Here is a 20,124-nt window from a genome sequence, read left to right as displayed (position 1 = left end):
TGGAATTTAGCTAATTAATTTGGCTAATTAAAACCAAAATGAATTTAGGAATTTAAATGCTGATAATACCAAACAGTCTCTGTGGCCCTTGATAATCAGCTCCTCATTAAATACAATTCAGAACCCTGATCACAAGAAGTATTAGGTAAGGATGTAAAAGACTTGATAACACGAACAAATCAGGAAAAGACAAAATAGCTTCGAAGCTAAAAGATGATTAAACACAAAGATATCCAAGAGTCACGCGAACTAGTCCATCTGAACACTGGACAAATGTCTTCCATGCAAGGCTGCTCATCTTGGGTAGTCGCTAACCCAAAAGGGGGTTAGCTTAAAACAGTACTCAACCCGTATGCTCTCAATAGCTTAAGGAATTTCTGAAGGACAGGAAGAAAATGTCAAATAATACTGAACTAGGATAAGTCTAGAAACCAAACACAGAATCAACTTATGGCTATTTCTTTAAGTAGCAAGCAAAGAATATACTTCAATCACTTGGATACAGTGGCCTATCTCAAGTATTTCTAATTCTGGAAGGATACACATAACTATCTTCCTGAGCTGTACAAAAAATAATACATCCATTATGACTACCTCTTTCTGCTATTTTTAAATGGAAAGAATGGACTCTTCAGGTTCTGCTATCTCCCCCTATATCATTCTAGACTGTAGGGCCATCCCTATTGCCAGCAGATATGATCAGAAAAGGAGAGGCTGGAAGGAAGATAGGTAACAGATTAAGCTACCATATATTAACACAAAGACCATGTATTAATTTCTGTGAGGATAAACCAATTTCAGCGGACAGATGTAGTGGACGTATGCATTAAATTAAGGTAGGATATCCATTCCTCTTTGTTTGGCTGCCAAGTCTTATGAAATGGGCTTTATTTTTCATTAAGAAGGAAGACGCGTGGTTATGCTGACAAGCTATGTGTAAAGATGAGCACACTGCTAAAAGAATTTGGCATATAGGACTCCCTTTTGAGTTAGGTGTGACAATGACTTTTTTTTTTTAAGTCTTTTAACAGTTGTTTGGAGAAAATAACTTTTAGTCACATTTTATTAAAAAAACAAGTATCAATATGCTTGCTCACTTAGAAAATAAAGTTAACGCTCACTTTGGTTGGGGGATGTTATGTTTTCGTCCCTACAGTCTGGATTGGTATAGGAGAAAGTAGCAGAAAGTGACATTTGTTCTTGCCTGTAAGGTTGTGGTTCTGCTAGGCCCTCTTAAACCAATCCATATGGTTCACTCTAAGAAAAAAAATGAACAAAAACAATAACAAAAAAGAGCACAATCGTCACTGCATAGTATGTGCTCAATGTGTTGAAATAATAAAAGGAATTTTAAAGATACAGCTGCCCTTTTGTTTAAAATGGATATTCTTAAGTGTGGAAGACTAAATGACCCAGGGCTCGAGAGCCATCTTCAGCCAAGTCATCTGTCTTCTCTTGCTGGCAGGAGGGATACCTCTGAAAGTCTGGATTGGCATAGCATGGACTAGCAGAACCATCATTTACAGGTAACAACAAATTTACCTTCCAGACTCAGGACGAGAGGTCCACCTCAGGTTCCTCCCAAACCAGGAAGATCTGCTTCATCACTTCCTGCTCCAGGGCCACTCGTGAGGGCTATCTGGGAGCGACTCTCCTTCCCTGCAAGGTAAGCTGTCATCAGGTCCTGCAGGTCATGGCCAAATCCAAATGCTGAGGGCTCCCCAACACAAATGTATGATAACCTCCACCTGACTGTCCATAAGAAAGTAACTGGATGGGATTCTTACTTTTTCTGTACATTAAGAACATTTCCAGATAGTCCAATAGCCCAGATGGCTAGTATTTAGACTCTCAGAAGACTGACACATTACACACATGATGCTTTGCGGGAGAAATACAGATTTCCCTCCACAGAGCTGAAAACCTGTAACTTTTGATAATCACATTCTTCAGTAGTAATAGAATTCAAGCGGGCAGAAGTTAGCCCTGAAGTTGTACACTGGTAACTATTATTGATCCTACTAACGATATTCCAAATATACAAAAAGCCACCATTAAAATACTTTGACTAATAGGCATATGGTGACTAAAGTACAACTAGGAGAGAAAGGTAAACTATTATATGGGCAAAAGGGGAAAAAGCATTATAGGAAATTGACTAGAAAAGAATTCGAAGTCCTAAATGTCATTTGCTGGAATTGACAGAAAGTAGGAACAGAAAAATAAAACAGTTCCCTCTTTCTCCAGAAAGTCCACTCACCTTTTGATTTGATAACAGGACCTACTTTTGGGGTTGGGTCATAGCGGGAGGGCTTTCCAAGTGGTGCTAGTCGTAAAGAATCGACCTGCCAATGCAGGAGACCCAGGAGACGGGGGTTCGATCCCTGAGTGGGGATGATCCCCTGGAGAAGGGCATGGCAACCCACTCCAATATTCTTGCCTGGAGAATCCCATGGACAGAGGAGCCTGGAGGGCTACCGTGCATAGGGTCACAAAGAGTTGGATACAACTGAGGTGACTTAGCACGCACGCACAATAGCAGGGGGATGGGAGTACAAGGAAAGTAAAAAGAGAAAATGGGATGCTTGGGGTGAAAATCAGATTAAGAATGAGGGAATGCTGGACTTCCCTCATGGTCCAATGGTTAAGAATCCACCTGCCAATGCAGAGGACGTGGGTCCAAACCTTGGTCTGGAAACCCTAGCCGTGGGGTAACTAAGCAGGCATGTGCCATGACTACTGAAGCTAGTGCGCTCTTGAGCTTAGCTGCTCTTCAACAAGAGAAGTCACTGTAACGAGAAGCCTGCACACTGCGACTGGAGAAGGCCCTGCTAGCAGCGACTAGAGAAGGCCTGCGTACAGCAACCAAGAGCCAGCACAGCCAAAAATAAACAAGTAAATAAATAAAGCCCAAAAAAATATGATGGAATGCTAGTGTACGTAAAAAGAGAAAGGAAGCAGTGGTTACTAATTTGAAAAGCATAAAGTAGTCCATAATTTTTAAAAAATATTAAATGAAAATAACCTAGATTACTTAGGCCTTCCCTGAAACAGATTATTTTTATTATATTTTATTATATATATATCAGAAGCCACTGCTTTCCTGCAGAGAATTTATTTTGTGGCAACACAATAGCTAAATTAGAGTACTAACAAGTACCAGAAACTGAAAACTTCTACTTCCATTAGAAAGAAACTCTGCAATCTAGGATGACATACTGATAACTCTACCTTCAGTTACAAAGGATGTGAAGTCATATTTATTTTCAATGGAGTTATGTATGCATGGTTAAAGCTAGGGGAAAAAAACAAAGAATAGTTTTATTTGAAAGAGACTATTTTACTAATAAACATAGACCCAAGTTTTACTAATAAACCATTGTTACCACACATACACAAACAAAAAGCCTTTTTTCTCCTTAATATATATATTCAAAAAATATTTTTAATGCCAGTTGCAAAGATATATTAATAACCTTATCCCTTTCAAAATAGCTGGACCAATACAGAGGATTAGAAAACATCATGTAAGCAATACAAACTGTTTGTGGAGGTAAAGGACCTTTGTAAAAATTACATAACTACAACTATTTCCAAGGGAGAAAAAAAGTAGAATGATTACATTTCTGCTTTTAGCAAGGACAGTATCAATAAACTGACATCAGAATACATAGTTCAGGTACCAAACAAAAAAATTTGAAGTCTGTAAATTTGTAATTAAAGGCATATGATTTTAGCTTTTTAAGATTCATATACACTTGATATTGAAACATTTTGGCCTGGGCTGTAATGCTTCAGTTCAGTTGCGCAGTCATGCCCGACTCTTTGTGACTGGATATCAGGCTTCCCTGTCTATCACCAACTCCCAGAGCTTACTCAAGTCCATTGAGTCGGTGATGCCATCCAACCATCTCATCCTCTGACGTTCCCTTCTCCTGCCTTCAATCTTTTCCAGCATCAGGGTCTTTTCCAATTAGTCAGCTCTTCACATCAGGTGGCCGAAGTATTGGAGCTTTAGTATCAGTCCCTCCAATGAACATTCAGGACTGATTTCCTTGAGGGTTGACCAGTTTGATCTACTTGCCGTCCAAAGGACTCTCTCGAGTTTTCTCCAACACCACAGTTCAAAAGCATCAATTTTTCGGTGCTCAGCTTTCTTTATCGTCCAACTCTCACATCCATACATGACCACTGGAAAAACCAAAGCTTTTGTTGGGAAAGTGATGTCTTTGCTTTTTGATATGCTGTCTTGGTTGGTCATAGCTTTTCTTTCAAGGAACAAGCATCTTTTAATTTCATGGCTGCAGTCACCATCTGCAGTGACTTTGGAGCCCCCCCAAATTAAGTCTGTCACTGTTTCCATTGTTTCCCCATCTATTTGCCATGAAGTGATGGGACTAGATGCCATGATCTTAGTTTTCTGAATGTTGAGTTTTAAGTCAGCTTTTTCACTCTCCTTCACTTTCATCAAGAGGCTCTTTAGTTCCTCTTCACTTTCTATCATAAGGGTGGTGTCATCTGCATATCTGCTGCTGCTGCTGCTGCTAGGTCGCTTCAGTCATGTCCGACTCTGTGTGACCCCGTAGACGGCAGCCCACCAGGCTCCCCCGTCCCTGGGATTCTCCAGGCAAGAACACTGGAGTGGGTTGCCATTTCCTTCTCCAATGCATGAAAATGAAAAGTGAAAGTGAAGTCCCTCAGTCGTGTCTGACTCTTAGTGACCCATGGACTGCAGCCCACCAGGCCCTCCGTCCATGGGATTTTCCAAGCAACAGTACTGGAGTGGGGTGCCATTGCCTTCTCCCTGCATATCTGAGGTTATTGATATTTCTCCCTGCAATCTTGACAGAAATATTCTACTTGATTTTTTTTTATTTTGGCCATGCTGCATGGCTTGTGCGATCTTAGTGCTCCTACCAAGGACTGAATCTGGGCTATGGTAGTGAAAGCCTGGAATTCTAATCACTAGGTACCAGGGAACTCTCTATACTTGATATTATAAGGAAATAATGGGGAATAGAGTGTATCTATTTAAAAGACTACAATATTAGAAAAATTAAGAATGCTTTAAGGCTAAATATTCTGCATACATATAGAACAACTCTCTTGGGTTCAAACATAAATGTCATAGGAGAAAATAGTCTGTGCATTTCACTAACAGAGGGTACCTAACTGGAATGTAGTACTGCAGAAGTACTTTGAAGATTTTTCCACAGTTAGTAAAGATAAGGCTACTGCTTTTAGAAGCTGTGAAATAAAAAAATAGATTAGTTTCTGGCCCTGTTCCTGGTATAGTTTTCACAGCCTTCATAATTTCCTAAGTGATAAGAGCACTAGATATATCTTTTGTTCTAATATTTGATCTTTGACCTTGATTCCAGACACAGAGCTCCTAAATCCTTTGCAATTTCTTGGATGACAGCAGTGTTTTTTGTTCTAATGAGGCATCTCTTTGTGGGCCCCTAGATAGCTTCAGGATGGGAGCTGGTCACCATACAGATCAAACTCTGATTAAAAGCTTCTTGGAATTTTCAGCCCCATCATCCATCTTGCAGGAAAGGGAAAGGAGTTATAGATTGAATTAATGATCCAGTATGCCTAAGTGATGAAGCCTCCATAAAAATCCCAAAACACAGAATTGGGCTGGTGGGTGCGTAAAGGCGCTAGAAGGGTGGTGCACTTGAGAGAGATAGAAACTGTGCTCCTTCCCATATAGCCTGTGCTACACCTCTTCATCTGGTTGTTCATCTCTTTTATTATGTCCGTAATGATAAGATAGTAAACCATTTCTCTGAATTCTGTGAGCCATTCTAGCAAATTATCAAACCCAAAGAAGGGGTCATGGGAACCCTGATTTATAGCTAATCTGTCAAAAGCAGAGATGACAATGTGGGACTTGCAGCTGGTGTCTGGAGTGGCAGCAGTCTTGTGGGACTGAGCCTGTAAGTGTGGCATCTGATGATGATTCCAGATAGACAGTGGCAGAATTAAACTAAATTGTATGATACTCAGCTGGTGTCAGAGAAATACTTGATGGGCAGAAAACCCACTCATCTGGTATCAGAAGTACGGTATTGGTAGTTGTGTTAAGGTGAAACACAGAAGGGTTTTTCCTATAGGGGCTTAATTCAAAACCATTAAAACAAAACAAAACAAAAACAAGGGCTTCCCTGGTGGCTCGGTAGTTAATAATCTGCCTGCTAATGCAAGAGACCGGGGTTCAATCCCTGGTCTGGGAAGATCCCACATGCCGTGGAGCAACTAAGCCTATGCACTACAACTACTAGAGCCCGTTCCAAAGCCCAGGAGCCACAACTACTGAGTCCATTCACCCCCATTATTGAAGCCCATGTGTCCTCGAGCCCATGCTCTGCAACAGGAGAAGCCACGACTGAGACGCCTGTGCACTGAAACTCGAGTTTCTCTCCGCGACTAGAGAAAAGCCTGCACAGCAACGAAGACCCAGCTCGGCCATAAATAAATAGAATTAAAAAGAAAATAAAAACTGCAGGTTAAAGCCCAAAGTTGAAAATTTCAATCCAGCTACTGAAAAAGATAGCAAGAGCTTCTTCATTTATAATAAGAGATGGAGTAGAGGAACTAGATGATTTTTAAGATAACTTACAGCTTTGTGACCCTATGATTTAGGAATAATTAAAAATGATATTACCTAACACTGGAAACCAACACAATACTGTATAAACAACTATACTCCAATACAATTTTTTAAAAAAATGATATTACCAAATTCAGTGGTTTCCAACCACAGACACTGCCAAAGAAGGGAAAGCCAAGAGTCAGGTGCCAAGGCTCCAGTCAATTCATTCTACTCTTTCCAGACCAATCGGTATGAATTTCCTTTATTCTAGCTATGTTTACTAGAAAAAAGAGGAATTGTAATGCTTAAAAAACAAAGAAGTCTGAAAACTATCACCTAGATAAAATGAAAGTTGCATCAGATATACAGCAACAATATGCAGATTTCTAAGCAGATATATTTAATGACAACTTGACTCCATTTACACTGATAATTATAAAGAATGTCAAAAGTAATTGAGTGATTGACTATATAAACCATTACGCATAATTACTGCAATATTCAGAGACAGTATTGTCCTATGACATATTTTGCAGAAACTTTCCAGAAATTTAAAGACAGACCATGGTAAAGAGGAATTCCACTGAAATTCTATGCTTTTAGAACTAATCATAATCACTTTTAAGTATTGGAATATATATTTACCTGTGGTTCTTACTGCATAAGAGGCTGAGTTATGTTAAAGAAGCAGGCAGGCAAAGTTATGACACCACCCTACACTCAAGTCCTGGTTCAGCCAGAACAGTTCTGTTTCCATGGTTTTAGACGGGTTTTTTTTTTTTTTGCAGTGCTGCCTGGCTTGCAGGATTTTAGTTTCCCAACCAGGAATGGAGCCTAGGACCCATCAGTTAAAGCACAGAATCCTAATCTCTGGAGTGCCAGGGAATTCTCACAGATTTAATGTTTTTAAAAATTATGCTTGAAAAAAGAATCCTCTCAGAGTAGGGAAAGGCTCTTAATGTGTGCTCAAGTTGGAGACAATGCAGGTATAGAGTGTGGAGGAAGGGGCCTTGCTGATGAACAAGTGTTGGAGCAGGCATCAAGTGTTAGAAGACTGGAAAACTGACGAGTCAAGGCAGGACCCTGTGCTTGCGGCTCCTCCTAGCAATAATAAAACTAAAAGCTAGTAATTTTCCTTGGAGACCACAAAAACTGTTTATGGGGGAGAACCATGAAGAGTCAACTCTAAAGGACACAATCTACTACAACAGGAAGTCTTACCTTCTAAATCAAATGACTTCAAATAAAAATGCTGGTTAAGGCAACAAAGCAAACTCATTTTGCACTAAAATACACTAAGACATTAAAAATAGAAAATGTTTCCTAGTTAATAAGGAAAAGACAGTGAAGGAAGATGAGTGGAGCAGGAAGGCACTGGGTGACAGATACTTTGATTGTAAATGAGAAAAAAGAGATTCCATAGTATCCTTCTTAACCATATAGCTAAAGCTAGCTGCTCTATTCTTTTTTCAATTGTAGAAAACAAATTTCAATTTGTTTTTTGTAAAACAAAAAAACAATTTCATTATAATAGAGATTTTCTTGCAAAGAAGTTTAACACAGTATTACTATTCAAAGATACTGTCATGAAATAAAATATTATATCTTGGGACTCTGAAATACTATTTTTAAAATATTCTGACTATTTATATAAAATAGCTGGACATGGGTTACGATAGTAAACCTAGAAAACCAAAATACTAAATAATAAAGATGGAAAAAGAGATAAAGGCTACTCAGAAGGAAACAACAAACAAATGTTCCAGAAGGCTGCAATGGAAGAGTTATTATAAATGAGGGCTTAATCCAATTCTGATATTCTTTGTACCAGAAAAGAACTCTCTCAAGAGAGGAGAGTTAAATTTGTTTCGTAATTCTCATGAAAGCTACTGGGGCCATATATTTAACATCTCTCACAAGTATGACATTACTACCAACATTTCAATAAAATATATCAGCTACAGTATATTGAAGCTATATCGAGTCCACTGAGGCTGGTTCAGATAGCAGGCCACTGATTAAGGGCTTAACACCTGTACTTTCCAGAAAGAAAAGTTAGCAAACGACTGAATTTGGCTTTAATTTTTATTTCTACCACTGAATTAATATGCTTGGCCTTGATCAAGATCCTTTATTGGCCACAAATGAATTAAAATTTATTTTGATTTCCACAGCAAGAACTCAAGCTCAGTTTTGTTCACATGCTATTATTTAACAGGAAAGCCCTAAGTTAACAATATGTTAAGTGTACACAAAACTTTACTCATTAACTTTCTAAATTCTTTTCTTCTTATACACAGTCAGTAGCAGATAGAACCATTAAATATAAATTAAAACTTACAGGTTAAAAAAGTATCGAAGAGAATTAAGCACAAATAATTGAATCAAAAGGAAAGAATTTATCATTGGTACATTTTAAACATAACTCTCAATTACTTCAAATGTCTGTGACAATCTACTTGTTAAAAAGAACATCTTGCAAAAAATAAATTCAGTCCACAATACTATATTGCTAATAGTTCCTTCTTTGTTTTTGTGATTTTATATTTGTGACCAAACAAAACTAGATCTTTCCTCTTCTCAATTATTAGATCAAATCACAAAAATTTAGGTAACATACAATGGATGGTTTCTATGAGGTTGAACCATATGATTTTGCTAATATCCAACTATTTTTGATACACAAAACAAGTAATTTTATATGGTTCAACTTAATATGAAAATTGGATGAGACTCATGCCTTCCCCATTTAAAATAATTTCAACTTGCAATGTCTTTAAAGGAAACCTTTATTTATAAAACTTAAGGTTATGTAACTATTAGTAAGTACAATAATTAATAAAAAAGAAACATTTCCATTATGGCGTATAAAATAAAGACCTTCTAAGGATAAGATGTTTAAAAAATGCTACTGTGCCTTCAGATTTAAACGATGACTAAGCATTTCAATACAAACAGAAAATTCCATACTCACATGTTTAAAGCAGGTAACTGGAGCTGCTATAAAGCTATTGCTATTGATGTAGTTACCCCAGTTGAAACCTTCTGTGGAGACTGCTGCTGAAATAAAATAAGTTTAGATATATTGGAGTTCTCAGATCGTTTATTTGTAAGAAGGTTATTACTTTATAATGTGAAGTGACACAAATGTATCACCTCTAAATTTTTTCCTATAAAGACAAAACTTCTGTAAATAAACATGAACTTCAGCATGTATCGTATTTGCAAACAAATAGTTTAACTTTTCTACACACAAGGTATGCTCCTTGGGAAGTGAGGCAAGAGCTCTCCAATCATAAGAAACAAAGAACACTGAAAGAAGACACGTTCAGGATAACAAACACTGTTCTGACTGCTCCTGTGTTTTATTCCCATGAAGCTCTAACTGCACACTTCACTGAAATTTCTATCCAGTATTTACCACCTAATACTTTCACTATGGCTCCTTATTGTCTTACTCCCTACTTACTGCCTTGCTTTCACATTCCTGTTAAGAATCTTTCTGTTAGAAAAGACCCTTTCCTCAATCTCCTTCTCTTGTTACTCTCTTCTCCCCAATCCCTTTGAAGCCAAATAAATGTCATATTTCTTTGCCTTATCACCACAACGTTTCCCACTGTTCACAGCTAGAGAATCAATGCATAAAAAATAAATAATAAACCAAATAAGAGTATTATTAAGGAGACTGTCACAAGCACCATAACTTGTGAACACTATACTTTTCTAGGATAATTTACTGAAATCAAGGAAGCCTAGTGTCATATGTACAAATAGGGAACAGAAATAGCTTAGTTAACAGGATCTAAAATTAAAATGTTATTAATTAAAACTAGATGAATTAGTACCAAGTATTTTACCTCTATTGCATTCACCCATATTACCTGATTTAGTCTTTGCTTGATTTTGTAAGGTAGCTTGATACTGAGCATATGCAGCTAGTTTAGCAACTAAAGGTTGTTTCTGAAGAACTTTTGCTTTCTTTGTTGGAGGCTTACCCTAAAACAAGAAGAGTTAAGTAAATAGGATTCTTTATCATTCCCCACCCCCAAATCTGAAAACTAACTTAATTGCATACTACTCATTTTAAGGAAACATTGAGGGTTTAGAAAATTATTAAAGCAGAGGAAACATACAAGAAAATTCACATGAGAAATGTTTTCTGGAGTTCTGCTACAATGTAGATATCTAATATGGGTAGCGCAGCTGGCACAGACTTAAATAGCAATATGCAAATTAATATATTAATAAAAAATTATATCCCATAAAATGTTAAAATATAGGCTGTGGTGAATAACTGATTCCATCTTGTACTAGATAAATCCAGTGGTTATTCACTCATGCAGGTTGCTAAGCACTGCTATTTATATAAGAAAAAAATAATTCAATGTTTAAACAGCAAGTGACTGAGGTTTATACCTTTAGCGCTAATGCAAAAGATCAATGACAAAATGATCATGGGCCAAATTCAGTGTGACAAACTGCCATCCATTTGGGTACAGACCATTGCTCAGGATCTTTAGGGGCTGTCTATCTGAAATACAGAAATACATCTAAGTGATGTATTTCCTCAACTTGGGGAACTTAAATAATCCTTTCAGTGTTATGTGCTACCTTATTACAATAAGATGAAGAAGAAAACAACAAATGTGATCAAATAAAATATATTACAAAAATCAGCTATGTGATGCTTTTATAAAGTTGTTTATATGCTACAATAGCAATAAGTGGTCATTTTGTAGGCATTCCAGTCATTTTGTAGGTGTTGATGTACATTTACAGAAAGACGATTTTCTTTTAGTATTATGATTGTTTCCAAAAAGGTTAGTTGGATTAACCAAATACCCTTGGTCAAGGTATCAAATGGGTTGCAATCAAAAGTACAAACCAAAGATAATGGAAAAATAAAACCAGAGGGTAAATCATTCCCTGCCAACACTGAAAGTTTCTACCTTGATACTAATTACGAAACTTTCAAAGAAAACCAGGGGGGAAAATAAATTTATATTTTATATATATATATATATATATATATAGACATGCCTATATCTATATCTATATAGATATACATATAAAGATATTTATTACATTTATACTTATTTAGAAAAAAAGACAAACAATTCATAGTTTACTTTGAATAGTATGCCTTCTCTATTTATAACAGCGGCTCAAATTTTATAGAATGGACAAACTCTAGGGCTCACATATTTCTTAAAAATGTGGGGTATAAAATACTAACAGGCTGGTTAGGTAAAGGTGGAGTGTAGTGAATCACAATCAAATGACAGACAAACAGTGAAAGTCATAGAAATAACAGATAAAAGAACAAGAAGGTTTCTGTACCGTTACCTGAAGTCTGGCCAAAATGCTTGCCTTCTTGGAGTTTGATGAGTAACTTCTTGAACATGAAACACTGCAGAAACGCTTTGTTTTAGAGTAAAAAGCATCTCGCACACCAACCATTCCACACATTTCACAGGTAGCTAATTAACAAATAAAAACACTGGTGTTATGATCATAAAACTGATTTTCGTCTAACAGTTTAATAATTCCTCCAATTATCTAAAGGTTTTAATTTTTAAAACATTCCTTCAGGCAGATAGAAAATTTCTTCTGTTACATGTGATAGAAAAATCTAAATAAAAGGTAGGGGAAAGACTAGAATGATGCCATGGCTATAGGCTCCAGAAGGACTGACAATAAAGTCTGAAAAGGCTTTAAAAAGGATCAAAATACACAAACGTAAGTTAGATTCAACTAACATTTCCTTAGTGCTCACCTTGTGCCAGACATTATAAGCTCTAATGTTTGAAAGGATTATAAACAAAAGATGAAAAGTAGTTGCAGTACAACTGAAGATTCATACAAAGCGCAGCACAGGTCTTTAAAATATTGTGAAGACTGAAACATAAGGGTAACAAAAAGTGAATCTCAAAAGACATACAAATTGTGGGACTGCTGAATTATAAAGTAGTTCTATTTTCAAATTTTTGAGGAATCACCATAGGGTTTTCAATAATGGCTGTACCAGTTTATATTACCACCAGGAGTGTATAAGTTCTCTTTTCTCCACATCCTCCTCAACATGTTATCTCTTGTCTTTTTGACACCAGCCATCCCAACAGGCATGAGGTGATATCTCAGTGTGGCTTTCATCTTCGTTTCCCTGATGATTAGTGATGTTGAGCACCTTTTCATGTATTTATTGGCCATTTGAAGGTCTTCTTTGGAAAAAAATATCTATTCAGGTGCTTTGTCCATTTTTAAATTGTATTATTTGCTTTTTCTGCACTGTTGAGTTGTACAAGTTCTTCATGTATTTTGGATATTAACCCCTTATCAGATATAGAGTTTACAAATATTTTCTCCCATCCTGTAGGCTGTCTTTTCAATATATTGTTTCCTTTGTTGAGTAGAACCTTTTTTAATTTGTTGTAATCTCACTGTGTATTTTAGCTTTTATTAGCTGTGCTTCTAGTGTCTTACCTAATAAATCAATGCCAAGAGTAAAGTCAAGGAGCTTTTTCCCTATGTTTTCTTCTAGAGGTTTTATTGTTTCAGGTCTTACATTTAAGTTTTTACTCCATTTCAAGTTAATTTTTCTGAGTGGTGTAAGACAGATCCAGCTTTTCTTTTGCATGTGGATATCTAATTTTCCAACATAATTTACTAAAAAAAACTACGGTTTCCCTATCAAGTGTTCTTGGTGCCCTTATCATAAATTAATTGACTGCAACTCAGTATATCAGAAAGGTATCTGCCCTCCCACATTCACTGTAGCATTGTTAACAATAACCAAGTTAGAGAAACATATTAGATGCCTTCTGATGAATGAGAGGATAAAAAAACAAGTTATACATATATGTATATGTAAATGCATATGTATATGTAAAGTAGATATTATTCATTATAATACAGTATTATTCAGCCATATAAAGAAGGAAATCCTGTCATTTCTGACAACAAGGACAAAACTGGAGGGGATTACGCCAAGTGAAATAAGCCAAAATGAGAAAGACAGTGTATAGCATTACATACATGGAATTAAAAAAAAAAATAAAAAGCCTATTTCATAGGATGGTGGTTGCCAAGGGTTGAGAAGAGGGAGAAATGGTGAGATGAAGGCCAAAGGGCACAGATTTTCAGTTATAAAAAGAATAAGTTGTGACGATCTGATATATAGCATGGTCACTATAGTTACTGCTACTACTACTTATACACTTGAAACTTGCTGAGTAGATCTTGTGCTCACATGACACACACACACACACACACACACACACACACACACACACACACACAGAATTAACTTTTGGGGACTTCCCTGGTGGTCCAGTGGTTAAGACTCCTCGTTCGCAATGAGGGAGCCTGGGTTTGATCCCTGATCAGGGAATTAAGAGTCCGCATGCCACAACTAAGACCCAGCACAGTTGAATAAATAAAAAGTTAACTTTGTGAGGTGATGGATGTGTTAATTATCTTGATCTTTGTAATCATTCCACTAGGTACATGTAATATCAAATCACATTTATGAACATTTATACATTTAAACATACACAACTATATTTGTCAATTATTCCTCAATAAAGTTGGGGGAAAAAAGATAACACAGCAAACAACTACTTCAATGGCTTTAAATCTCCACCTCAACAGTTACAACTGGAGGGACTTACAGTTTCACCAGTACTTAGAAATTCTGAGAAATCATGGAAAAATGTAAGGTACCAGAGAATGAGAGATAAAGGGGATCTAAGGGGGAAAAATCATTCATCTCGCCTGAATGACTTTCTGTTGTAAAAATTCTAGAACAGATTAAAAGGTTTGCGGATCACATAGGTTAAAAAAAAAAATGCAATCCCAAGGGGATAGTACGACTTTGCCAAGAACTGAACATGTCAAACTAGAACTCCCATGACTAGGATGTAAGCTCCACCAGGGACTTTATTCTATATTATTCCTATCTGTATCTTTAAAACAGAATCCGGCACATATAAAGCTCCCTCTTGTGATAGATTGCCACATTGGTATGTTATAACTAAATCATGGCAAGATGTATATTAATAGGAGTTAACACATTTGACAAAATCTCTCATGTAGCTCTGTCAATTAAGGATTAAGAAATTCAAGCTAAAGTAGAAAAGATCTAGGTAGCTATTAACTGGTTGGATGACCACACCTACTGGGTCTTGATAAATGAAGTTAAGTTCTTTGATATGATATGAATGACTGTGTACCAGGCCCTTTGATGCTTAACTTTTAATCAAAATATTAGAATATGATCTATAAGGCATAATCGTCAAATCGGAAAATGACAATCAGAAGATACTGCATTCAACATTAGATGACTGAATTAGAAATATGCCTAAATGGAAACACAGTGTCCTGAAGAAGAGATAAACGTTGAACAACCTCTGCTCTAATCACACAGGGTGACCAACTATTTGCCGGAGGTCTTTTCCAGGATAACCCTAAAACCAGGAGGGTCTCAGGCCAGTCAGGACAAGTTGCCACCCTGCGACCACACAATCTGAAGTATCTCCAGAAGAAAGTGAGCGGGACACTGATGAATTAAAACACTGTGATGCTGTGAGAAATGCTTGAAGCAACTAGGTTTACTTGGTATGCCCAAGAGAAACACTAAAAATAAATGTTTTTGTGTGAAGGAAAAAAGGACAAAAGTCAGAGTAAGGATAATTTTGGTTCAATATAAAGAATATTCTGGTAATTAGAGATACATTATCACTGAAGTGTTAAAACAGAAAACTTATAAGGAATTGTTAGAGAAGGGAGACTTACCTTGAAAGTGTCTCTCAATTCTGGAAGTCTATTATCTTACACACTTCGAATTATATGAAGTTTCTCAACAGCTTTTTGTTTTCATTTTGTTCTACTTGTTAATAAAGAGATCTAACACAAATCCAGTGATCTTATCTAGAACTGTAAGTTTCAGATTCTGTTTCTTAATTGTTCTTTAAAAATTTTAAGGGAAGTGACATGAGAAATGGAATTAAAACATACCCTCAAATATAAAGGGATGTAAAAGGTGAAGGCAGTTCACCTGAGCTGAAGTATACTCACCCATGCCAGATTTACCATCTGGGTATGTGTACACCTGGCCATTGTTTTTGATGATCGGGAGACTAGAAGGTAAAGGAGCAGCCTCCTCTTCACTCTCCTCAGAGCTGGAGCTGCTGCTTGTGTCCTCACTGCAGCTATCATAACCGTCAAACATCCCGAACGAGTCTCTTCTTTGCCTTTCGGATGGTGAAGAATGTTCAGTCTTCAAAGCAGAAGAAACCAGTAACTATGATACAGCGCTCATGTACACCACCCAAAAGACCTTAGTTCAAACTGTGATAAATGAGGTTTGCAAAATGAAAATCTAAATGTCTGTGTCAAAATGCAGCCCTTCATTTCCATGAGGCATAAACCTGTTAACCACCATGCTAGCTAAAAGGAGTAACAATGATGGAACAAACAGGGAATGGGAGTCAGAAGCTGTAACAAGTTTTGCCATAAACTAGATATATTACTTTTCTATAAAAATGTGATCAGATGATTTTTTTAAAAAGTAGTGAAATACTCGTAACAAATAGATGGTTTCTTAATTTGCCTTTTATCTCTAAAATTTTAAATTTTTATTATAATTTAGAGCATCCAGGAAATACATAGATGCTTTTAAAAATCACTAAGAGTTCTGGAGAGACTGCAAATTTTAAATTTTGGGGAGACAATTTTTAGACATTAGCTATTTCAAAAACTATAGAAGACAGCATTTCTACATGTAACACTATTTCGTTTTTTTCTTTAACATAAATAGTTAGACATAACCCAATTATCTCCAGCTAAACACTATGCCCTTTAAAAAAAACAAGCACAAAGATAACTATGTATCACATTGAGCAACTGCTACTCATATGTTCCTCCCAATATTCCCTCACTCAAGCCACCAAAATATCCCCAAACTAATACCCACCACCACTCCAACTGTTCCTGAAATCAATTCCAAAACTTCAAGTTCAGTGATAAGAAAGTTAACAGAAAGCAGGACATAACAAAAAGAAAAAAAAAAGGAATATTTGAAATGAAAAAAAAAAAACACAAACAAACCACCAAACCATTACTAAACATACACTGAGTTACAACAGAGTGAATGAAAATTGTCAGCCAAAAAATCTTTAGAGTTTGGTACCTATCTTCTTCTTTTGCTCAGTTATAAGTTTCTTGGTATCATCTTACACTTTATGCACAATTTCTTTCCTGGCTAGTTTAAAGTCTTAACATGACCAGTAACAAAGCTGAAATCTATTTCCAAAGCTTGACAAGATAAAACCATGGAAATGCATCTCTTAGTTTTACTAAATAAACTATCATTTTCAGATATGCTTGTATTAAACAGTTTCACTGAGGAGGGGAACTGATTTTCCATTTGTATTATGTGTAACTATGAAAGCAAAAGAAGTAGTTTTTCAATCCATAAAATGGGAATATTATACACTCAAGTGAATACGATCTTAAGAAGTCCTCCCCTTGGGAGGCTCTACAAATGTTCTACAAATATTGCCACATTAAAAAAAAAAACTATTCTTCTTTCAGAACTCTCTTTTAGACCCAATTTAAAAAGGAAAAGCTGTTTGTAGTCACTTTAGAATTAGTCTCCCAATCTCCCACTATTGTTTCCCCCAGCCTGATTATTCAGCAGATTCAGTTCTGAAAATCTTAGTTATTTCTATAAATCACATGTATCTTCAAAGAACCAAAATCTGCTACCAACAGAAGATTTCAAAAAAATAAATAAGACTCTGAAGGCAATTGAAAAGGAAAAGTTTAACAATATTGGTAATACTGGTAAGCTGGTAGGGAATAGGATAATCCTTGTTTATATAAAATGTGGTGCTAATAACACATAATTATGACAGACCCAGGTTTGAGATTCAGCTTTGCCATTTACGAACTATGAACCTGGGCAAGTGATGGGCTTCTTTCTTTTGTTCATTTAGCATTCAGCAAGCATTTGTTTCTCAGAGAGGCTAAAGAGAGATCAATGGTTTTCATAAAGTTTACAGCAGATGAGTCCACAGGTGGGAAAATTCAAGCAAGGCCATGTGATAATACAAGGCACGTGAAAAGGACAAGGCCCTTAGGGCAGTCAACTGAGATTAAGGAAGGATCCTGAGCACAAAAAAGGCAGTTACTTGAATATCTGCCTTGAATATTTAGCTCAGATGACCATTACATCTACTACTGTGGGCAGGAATCCCTTAGAAGAAATGGAGTAGCTATCAACAAGAGGGTCCAAAATGCAGTACTTGGATGCAATCTCAAAAACGACAGAATGATCTCTGTTCATTTCCAAGGCAAACCATTCAATATCACGGTAATCCAAGTCTACACCCCGACCAGTAACGCTGAAGAAGCTGCAGCAGCTCAGTTCTATGAAGACCTAAAAGACCTTTAGAACTAACACTCAAAAAAGATGTCCTTTTCATTATAGGGGACTCAAATGCAAAAGTAGGAAGTCAAGAAACACCTGGAGTAACAGGAAAACTTGGCCTGGAGTACAAAATGAAGCAGGGCAAAGGCTAATAGAGTTTTGCCAAGAGAATGCACTGGTCAGAGCAGAAACCCTCTTCCAACAACACAAGACAAGACTCTACATATGGACATCACCAGATGGCCAACACTGAAATCAGACTGATTATATTCTTTGCAGCCAAAGATGGAGAAGCTCTATACAGTCAGCAAAAACAAGACCGGGAGTGGACTGTGGCTCAGATCATGAACTCCTTATTGCAAAATTGAGACTTAAATCGAAAAAAGTGGGGAAAACCACTAGACCATGCAGGTATGACCTAAATCAAATCCCTTATGATTACACAGTAGAAGTGACAAACAGATTTAAGGGACTAGATCTGATAAGACAGAGTGCCTGATGAACTACGGACGGAGGTTCATGACATTGTACAGGAGACAGGGAGACATTCCCAAGAAAAAGAAATCCAAAAAAGCAAAATGGCTGTCTGAGTAGGCCTTACAAATAGCTGTGAAAAGAAGAAAAGTGAAAAGCAAAGGAGGAAAGGAAAGATATACCCATCTGAATGCAGAGTTCCAAGGAATAGCAAGAAGAGATAAGAAAGGCTTCCTCAGTGATTAGTGCAAAGAAATAGAGAAAAATAACAGAATGGGAAAGACTAAAGATCTCTTCTGGAAAATTAGAGATACCAAGGAACATTTCATGCAAAGATGGGGTCAATAAAGGACAGAAATGGTATGAACCTAACAGAAGCAGAAGATATTAAGAAGAGGGGCCAAGAATATACAGAAGAACTATACAAAAAAGATCTTCACAACCCAGATAATCAAGATGTTGTGATCACTCACCTAGAACCAGACATTCTGGAATTCGAAGTCAAGTGGGCCTTAGGAAGCATCACTACGAACAAAGCTAGTGGAGGTGATGGAATTCCAGTTGAGCTACTTCAAATCCTAAAAGATGATGCTATGAAAGTGCTGCATTCAATATGCCAACGAATTTGGAAAATTTAGCAGTGGCCACAGGACTGGAAAAGGTCAGTTTTCATTCTAATCCCAAAGAAAGGCAATGCCAAAGAATGCTCAAACTACCACACAATTACACTCACCTCACATGCTAGCAAAGTAATGTTCAAAATTCTCCAGGCCAGGCTTCAGCAATACGTGAACCATGAACTTCCAGATGTTCAAGCTGGTTTTAGAAAAGGCAGAGGAACCAGAGATCAAATTGCCAACATCTGCTGGATCATCGAAAAAGCAAGAGAGTTCCAGTAAAACATCTGCTTTATTGACGATGCCAAAGCCTTTGACTGTATAGATCACAACAAACTCTGGAAAATTCTTCAAGAGATGGGAATACCAGACCACCTTATTTGCCTCTTGAGAAATCTGTATGCAGGTCAGGAAGCAGCAGTTAGAACTGGACATGGAACAATAGACTGGTTCCAAATAGGAAAAGGAATACGTCAAGGCTGTATATTGTCACCCTGCTTATTTAACTTCTATGCAGAGTACATCATGAGAAACGCTGGGCTGGAAGAAGCACAAGCTGGAATCAAAATTGCCAGGAGAAATATCAATAACCTCAGATATGCAGATGACACCAGTGTGGCAGAAAGTGAAGAGGAACTAAAGAGCCTCTTGATGAAAGTGGAGGAGAGTGAAAAAGTTGGCTTATAGCTCAACATTCAGAAAATGAAGATCATGGCATCTGGTCCCATCACTTCATGGCAAACAGATGGGGAAACAGTGACGGCCTTTATTTTTTTGGGCTCCAAAATCACTGCAGATGGTGACTCCAGCCATGAAATAAAAAGATGCTTGCTCCTTGGAAGAAAAATTATGATCAACCTAGACAGCATATTCAAAAGCAGAGACATTACTTTGCCAACAAGGTCCATCTAGTCAAGGCTATGGTTTTTCCAGTAGTCACGTATGGATGTGAGAGTTGAACTGTAAAGAAAGCTGAGTGCCAAAGAATTGACGCTTTTGAACTG

The 20,124-nt window shown here is 36.9% G+C and overlaps 1 protein-coding gene across 9 annotated transcripts in view; it reads right to left on the bottom strand.

Annotated features, from left to right (window-relative positions):
• The window catches only part of MBTD1 (mbt domain containing 1), a 68,088-nt gene that overhangs the window by 24,021 nt on the left and 23,943 nt on the right, over window positions 1-20,124 (bottom strand). For 4 of the 9 annotated variants that reach the window (XM_070389668.1, XM_070389670.1, XM_070389666.1 and 1 more), the window contains 4 exons: window positions 15,674-15,875; window positions 11,939-12,078; window positions 10,480-10,594; window positions 9,573-9,658 (listed from right to left, as the gene is read on the bottom strand). In XM_070389668.1, the coding sequence (XP_070245769.1) occupies window positions 9,573-9,658; window positions 10,480-10,594; window positions 11,939-12,078; window positions 15,674-15,827 (495 nt within the window). In that variant the 5' untranslated portion in view covers window positions 15,828-15,875. The remainder of the gene's footprint in view (window positions 1-9,572; window positions 9,659-10,479; window positions 10,595-11,938; window positions 12,079-15,673; window positions 15,876-20,124) is intronic. The other 5 variants (XM_070389671.1, XM_070389669.1, XM_070389672.1 and 2 more) reach the window with 4 other exon arrangements.

This window comes from Bos mutus, chromosome 19, assembly GCF_027580195.1.
Source record: "Bos mutus isolate GX-2022 chromosome 19, NWIPB_WYAK_1.1, whole genome shotgun sequence".
NCBI classification, from domain to species: Eukaryota; Metazoa; Chordata; class Mammalia; order Artiodactyla; family Bovidae; genus Bos; species Bos mutus.
This window is presented reverse-complemented; position numbering and strand designations above follow the sequence as displayed.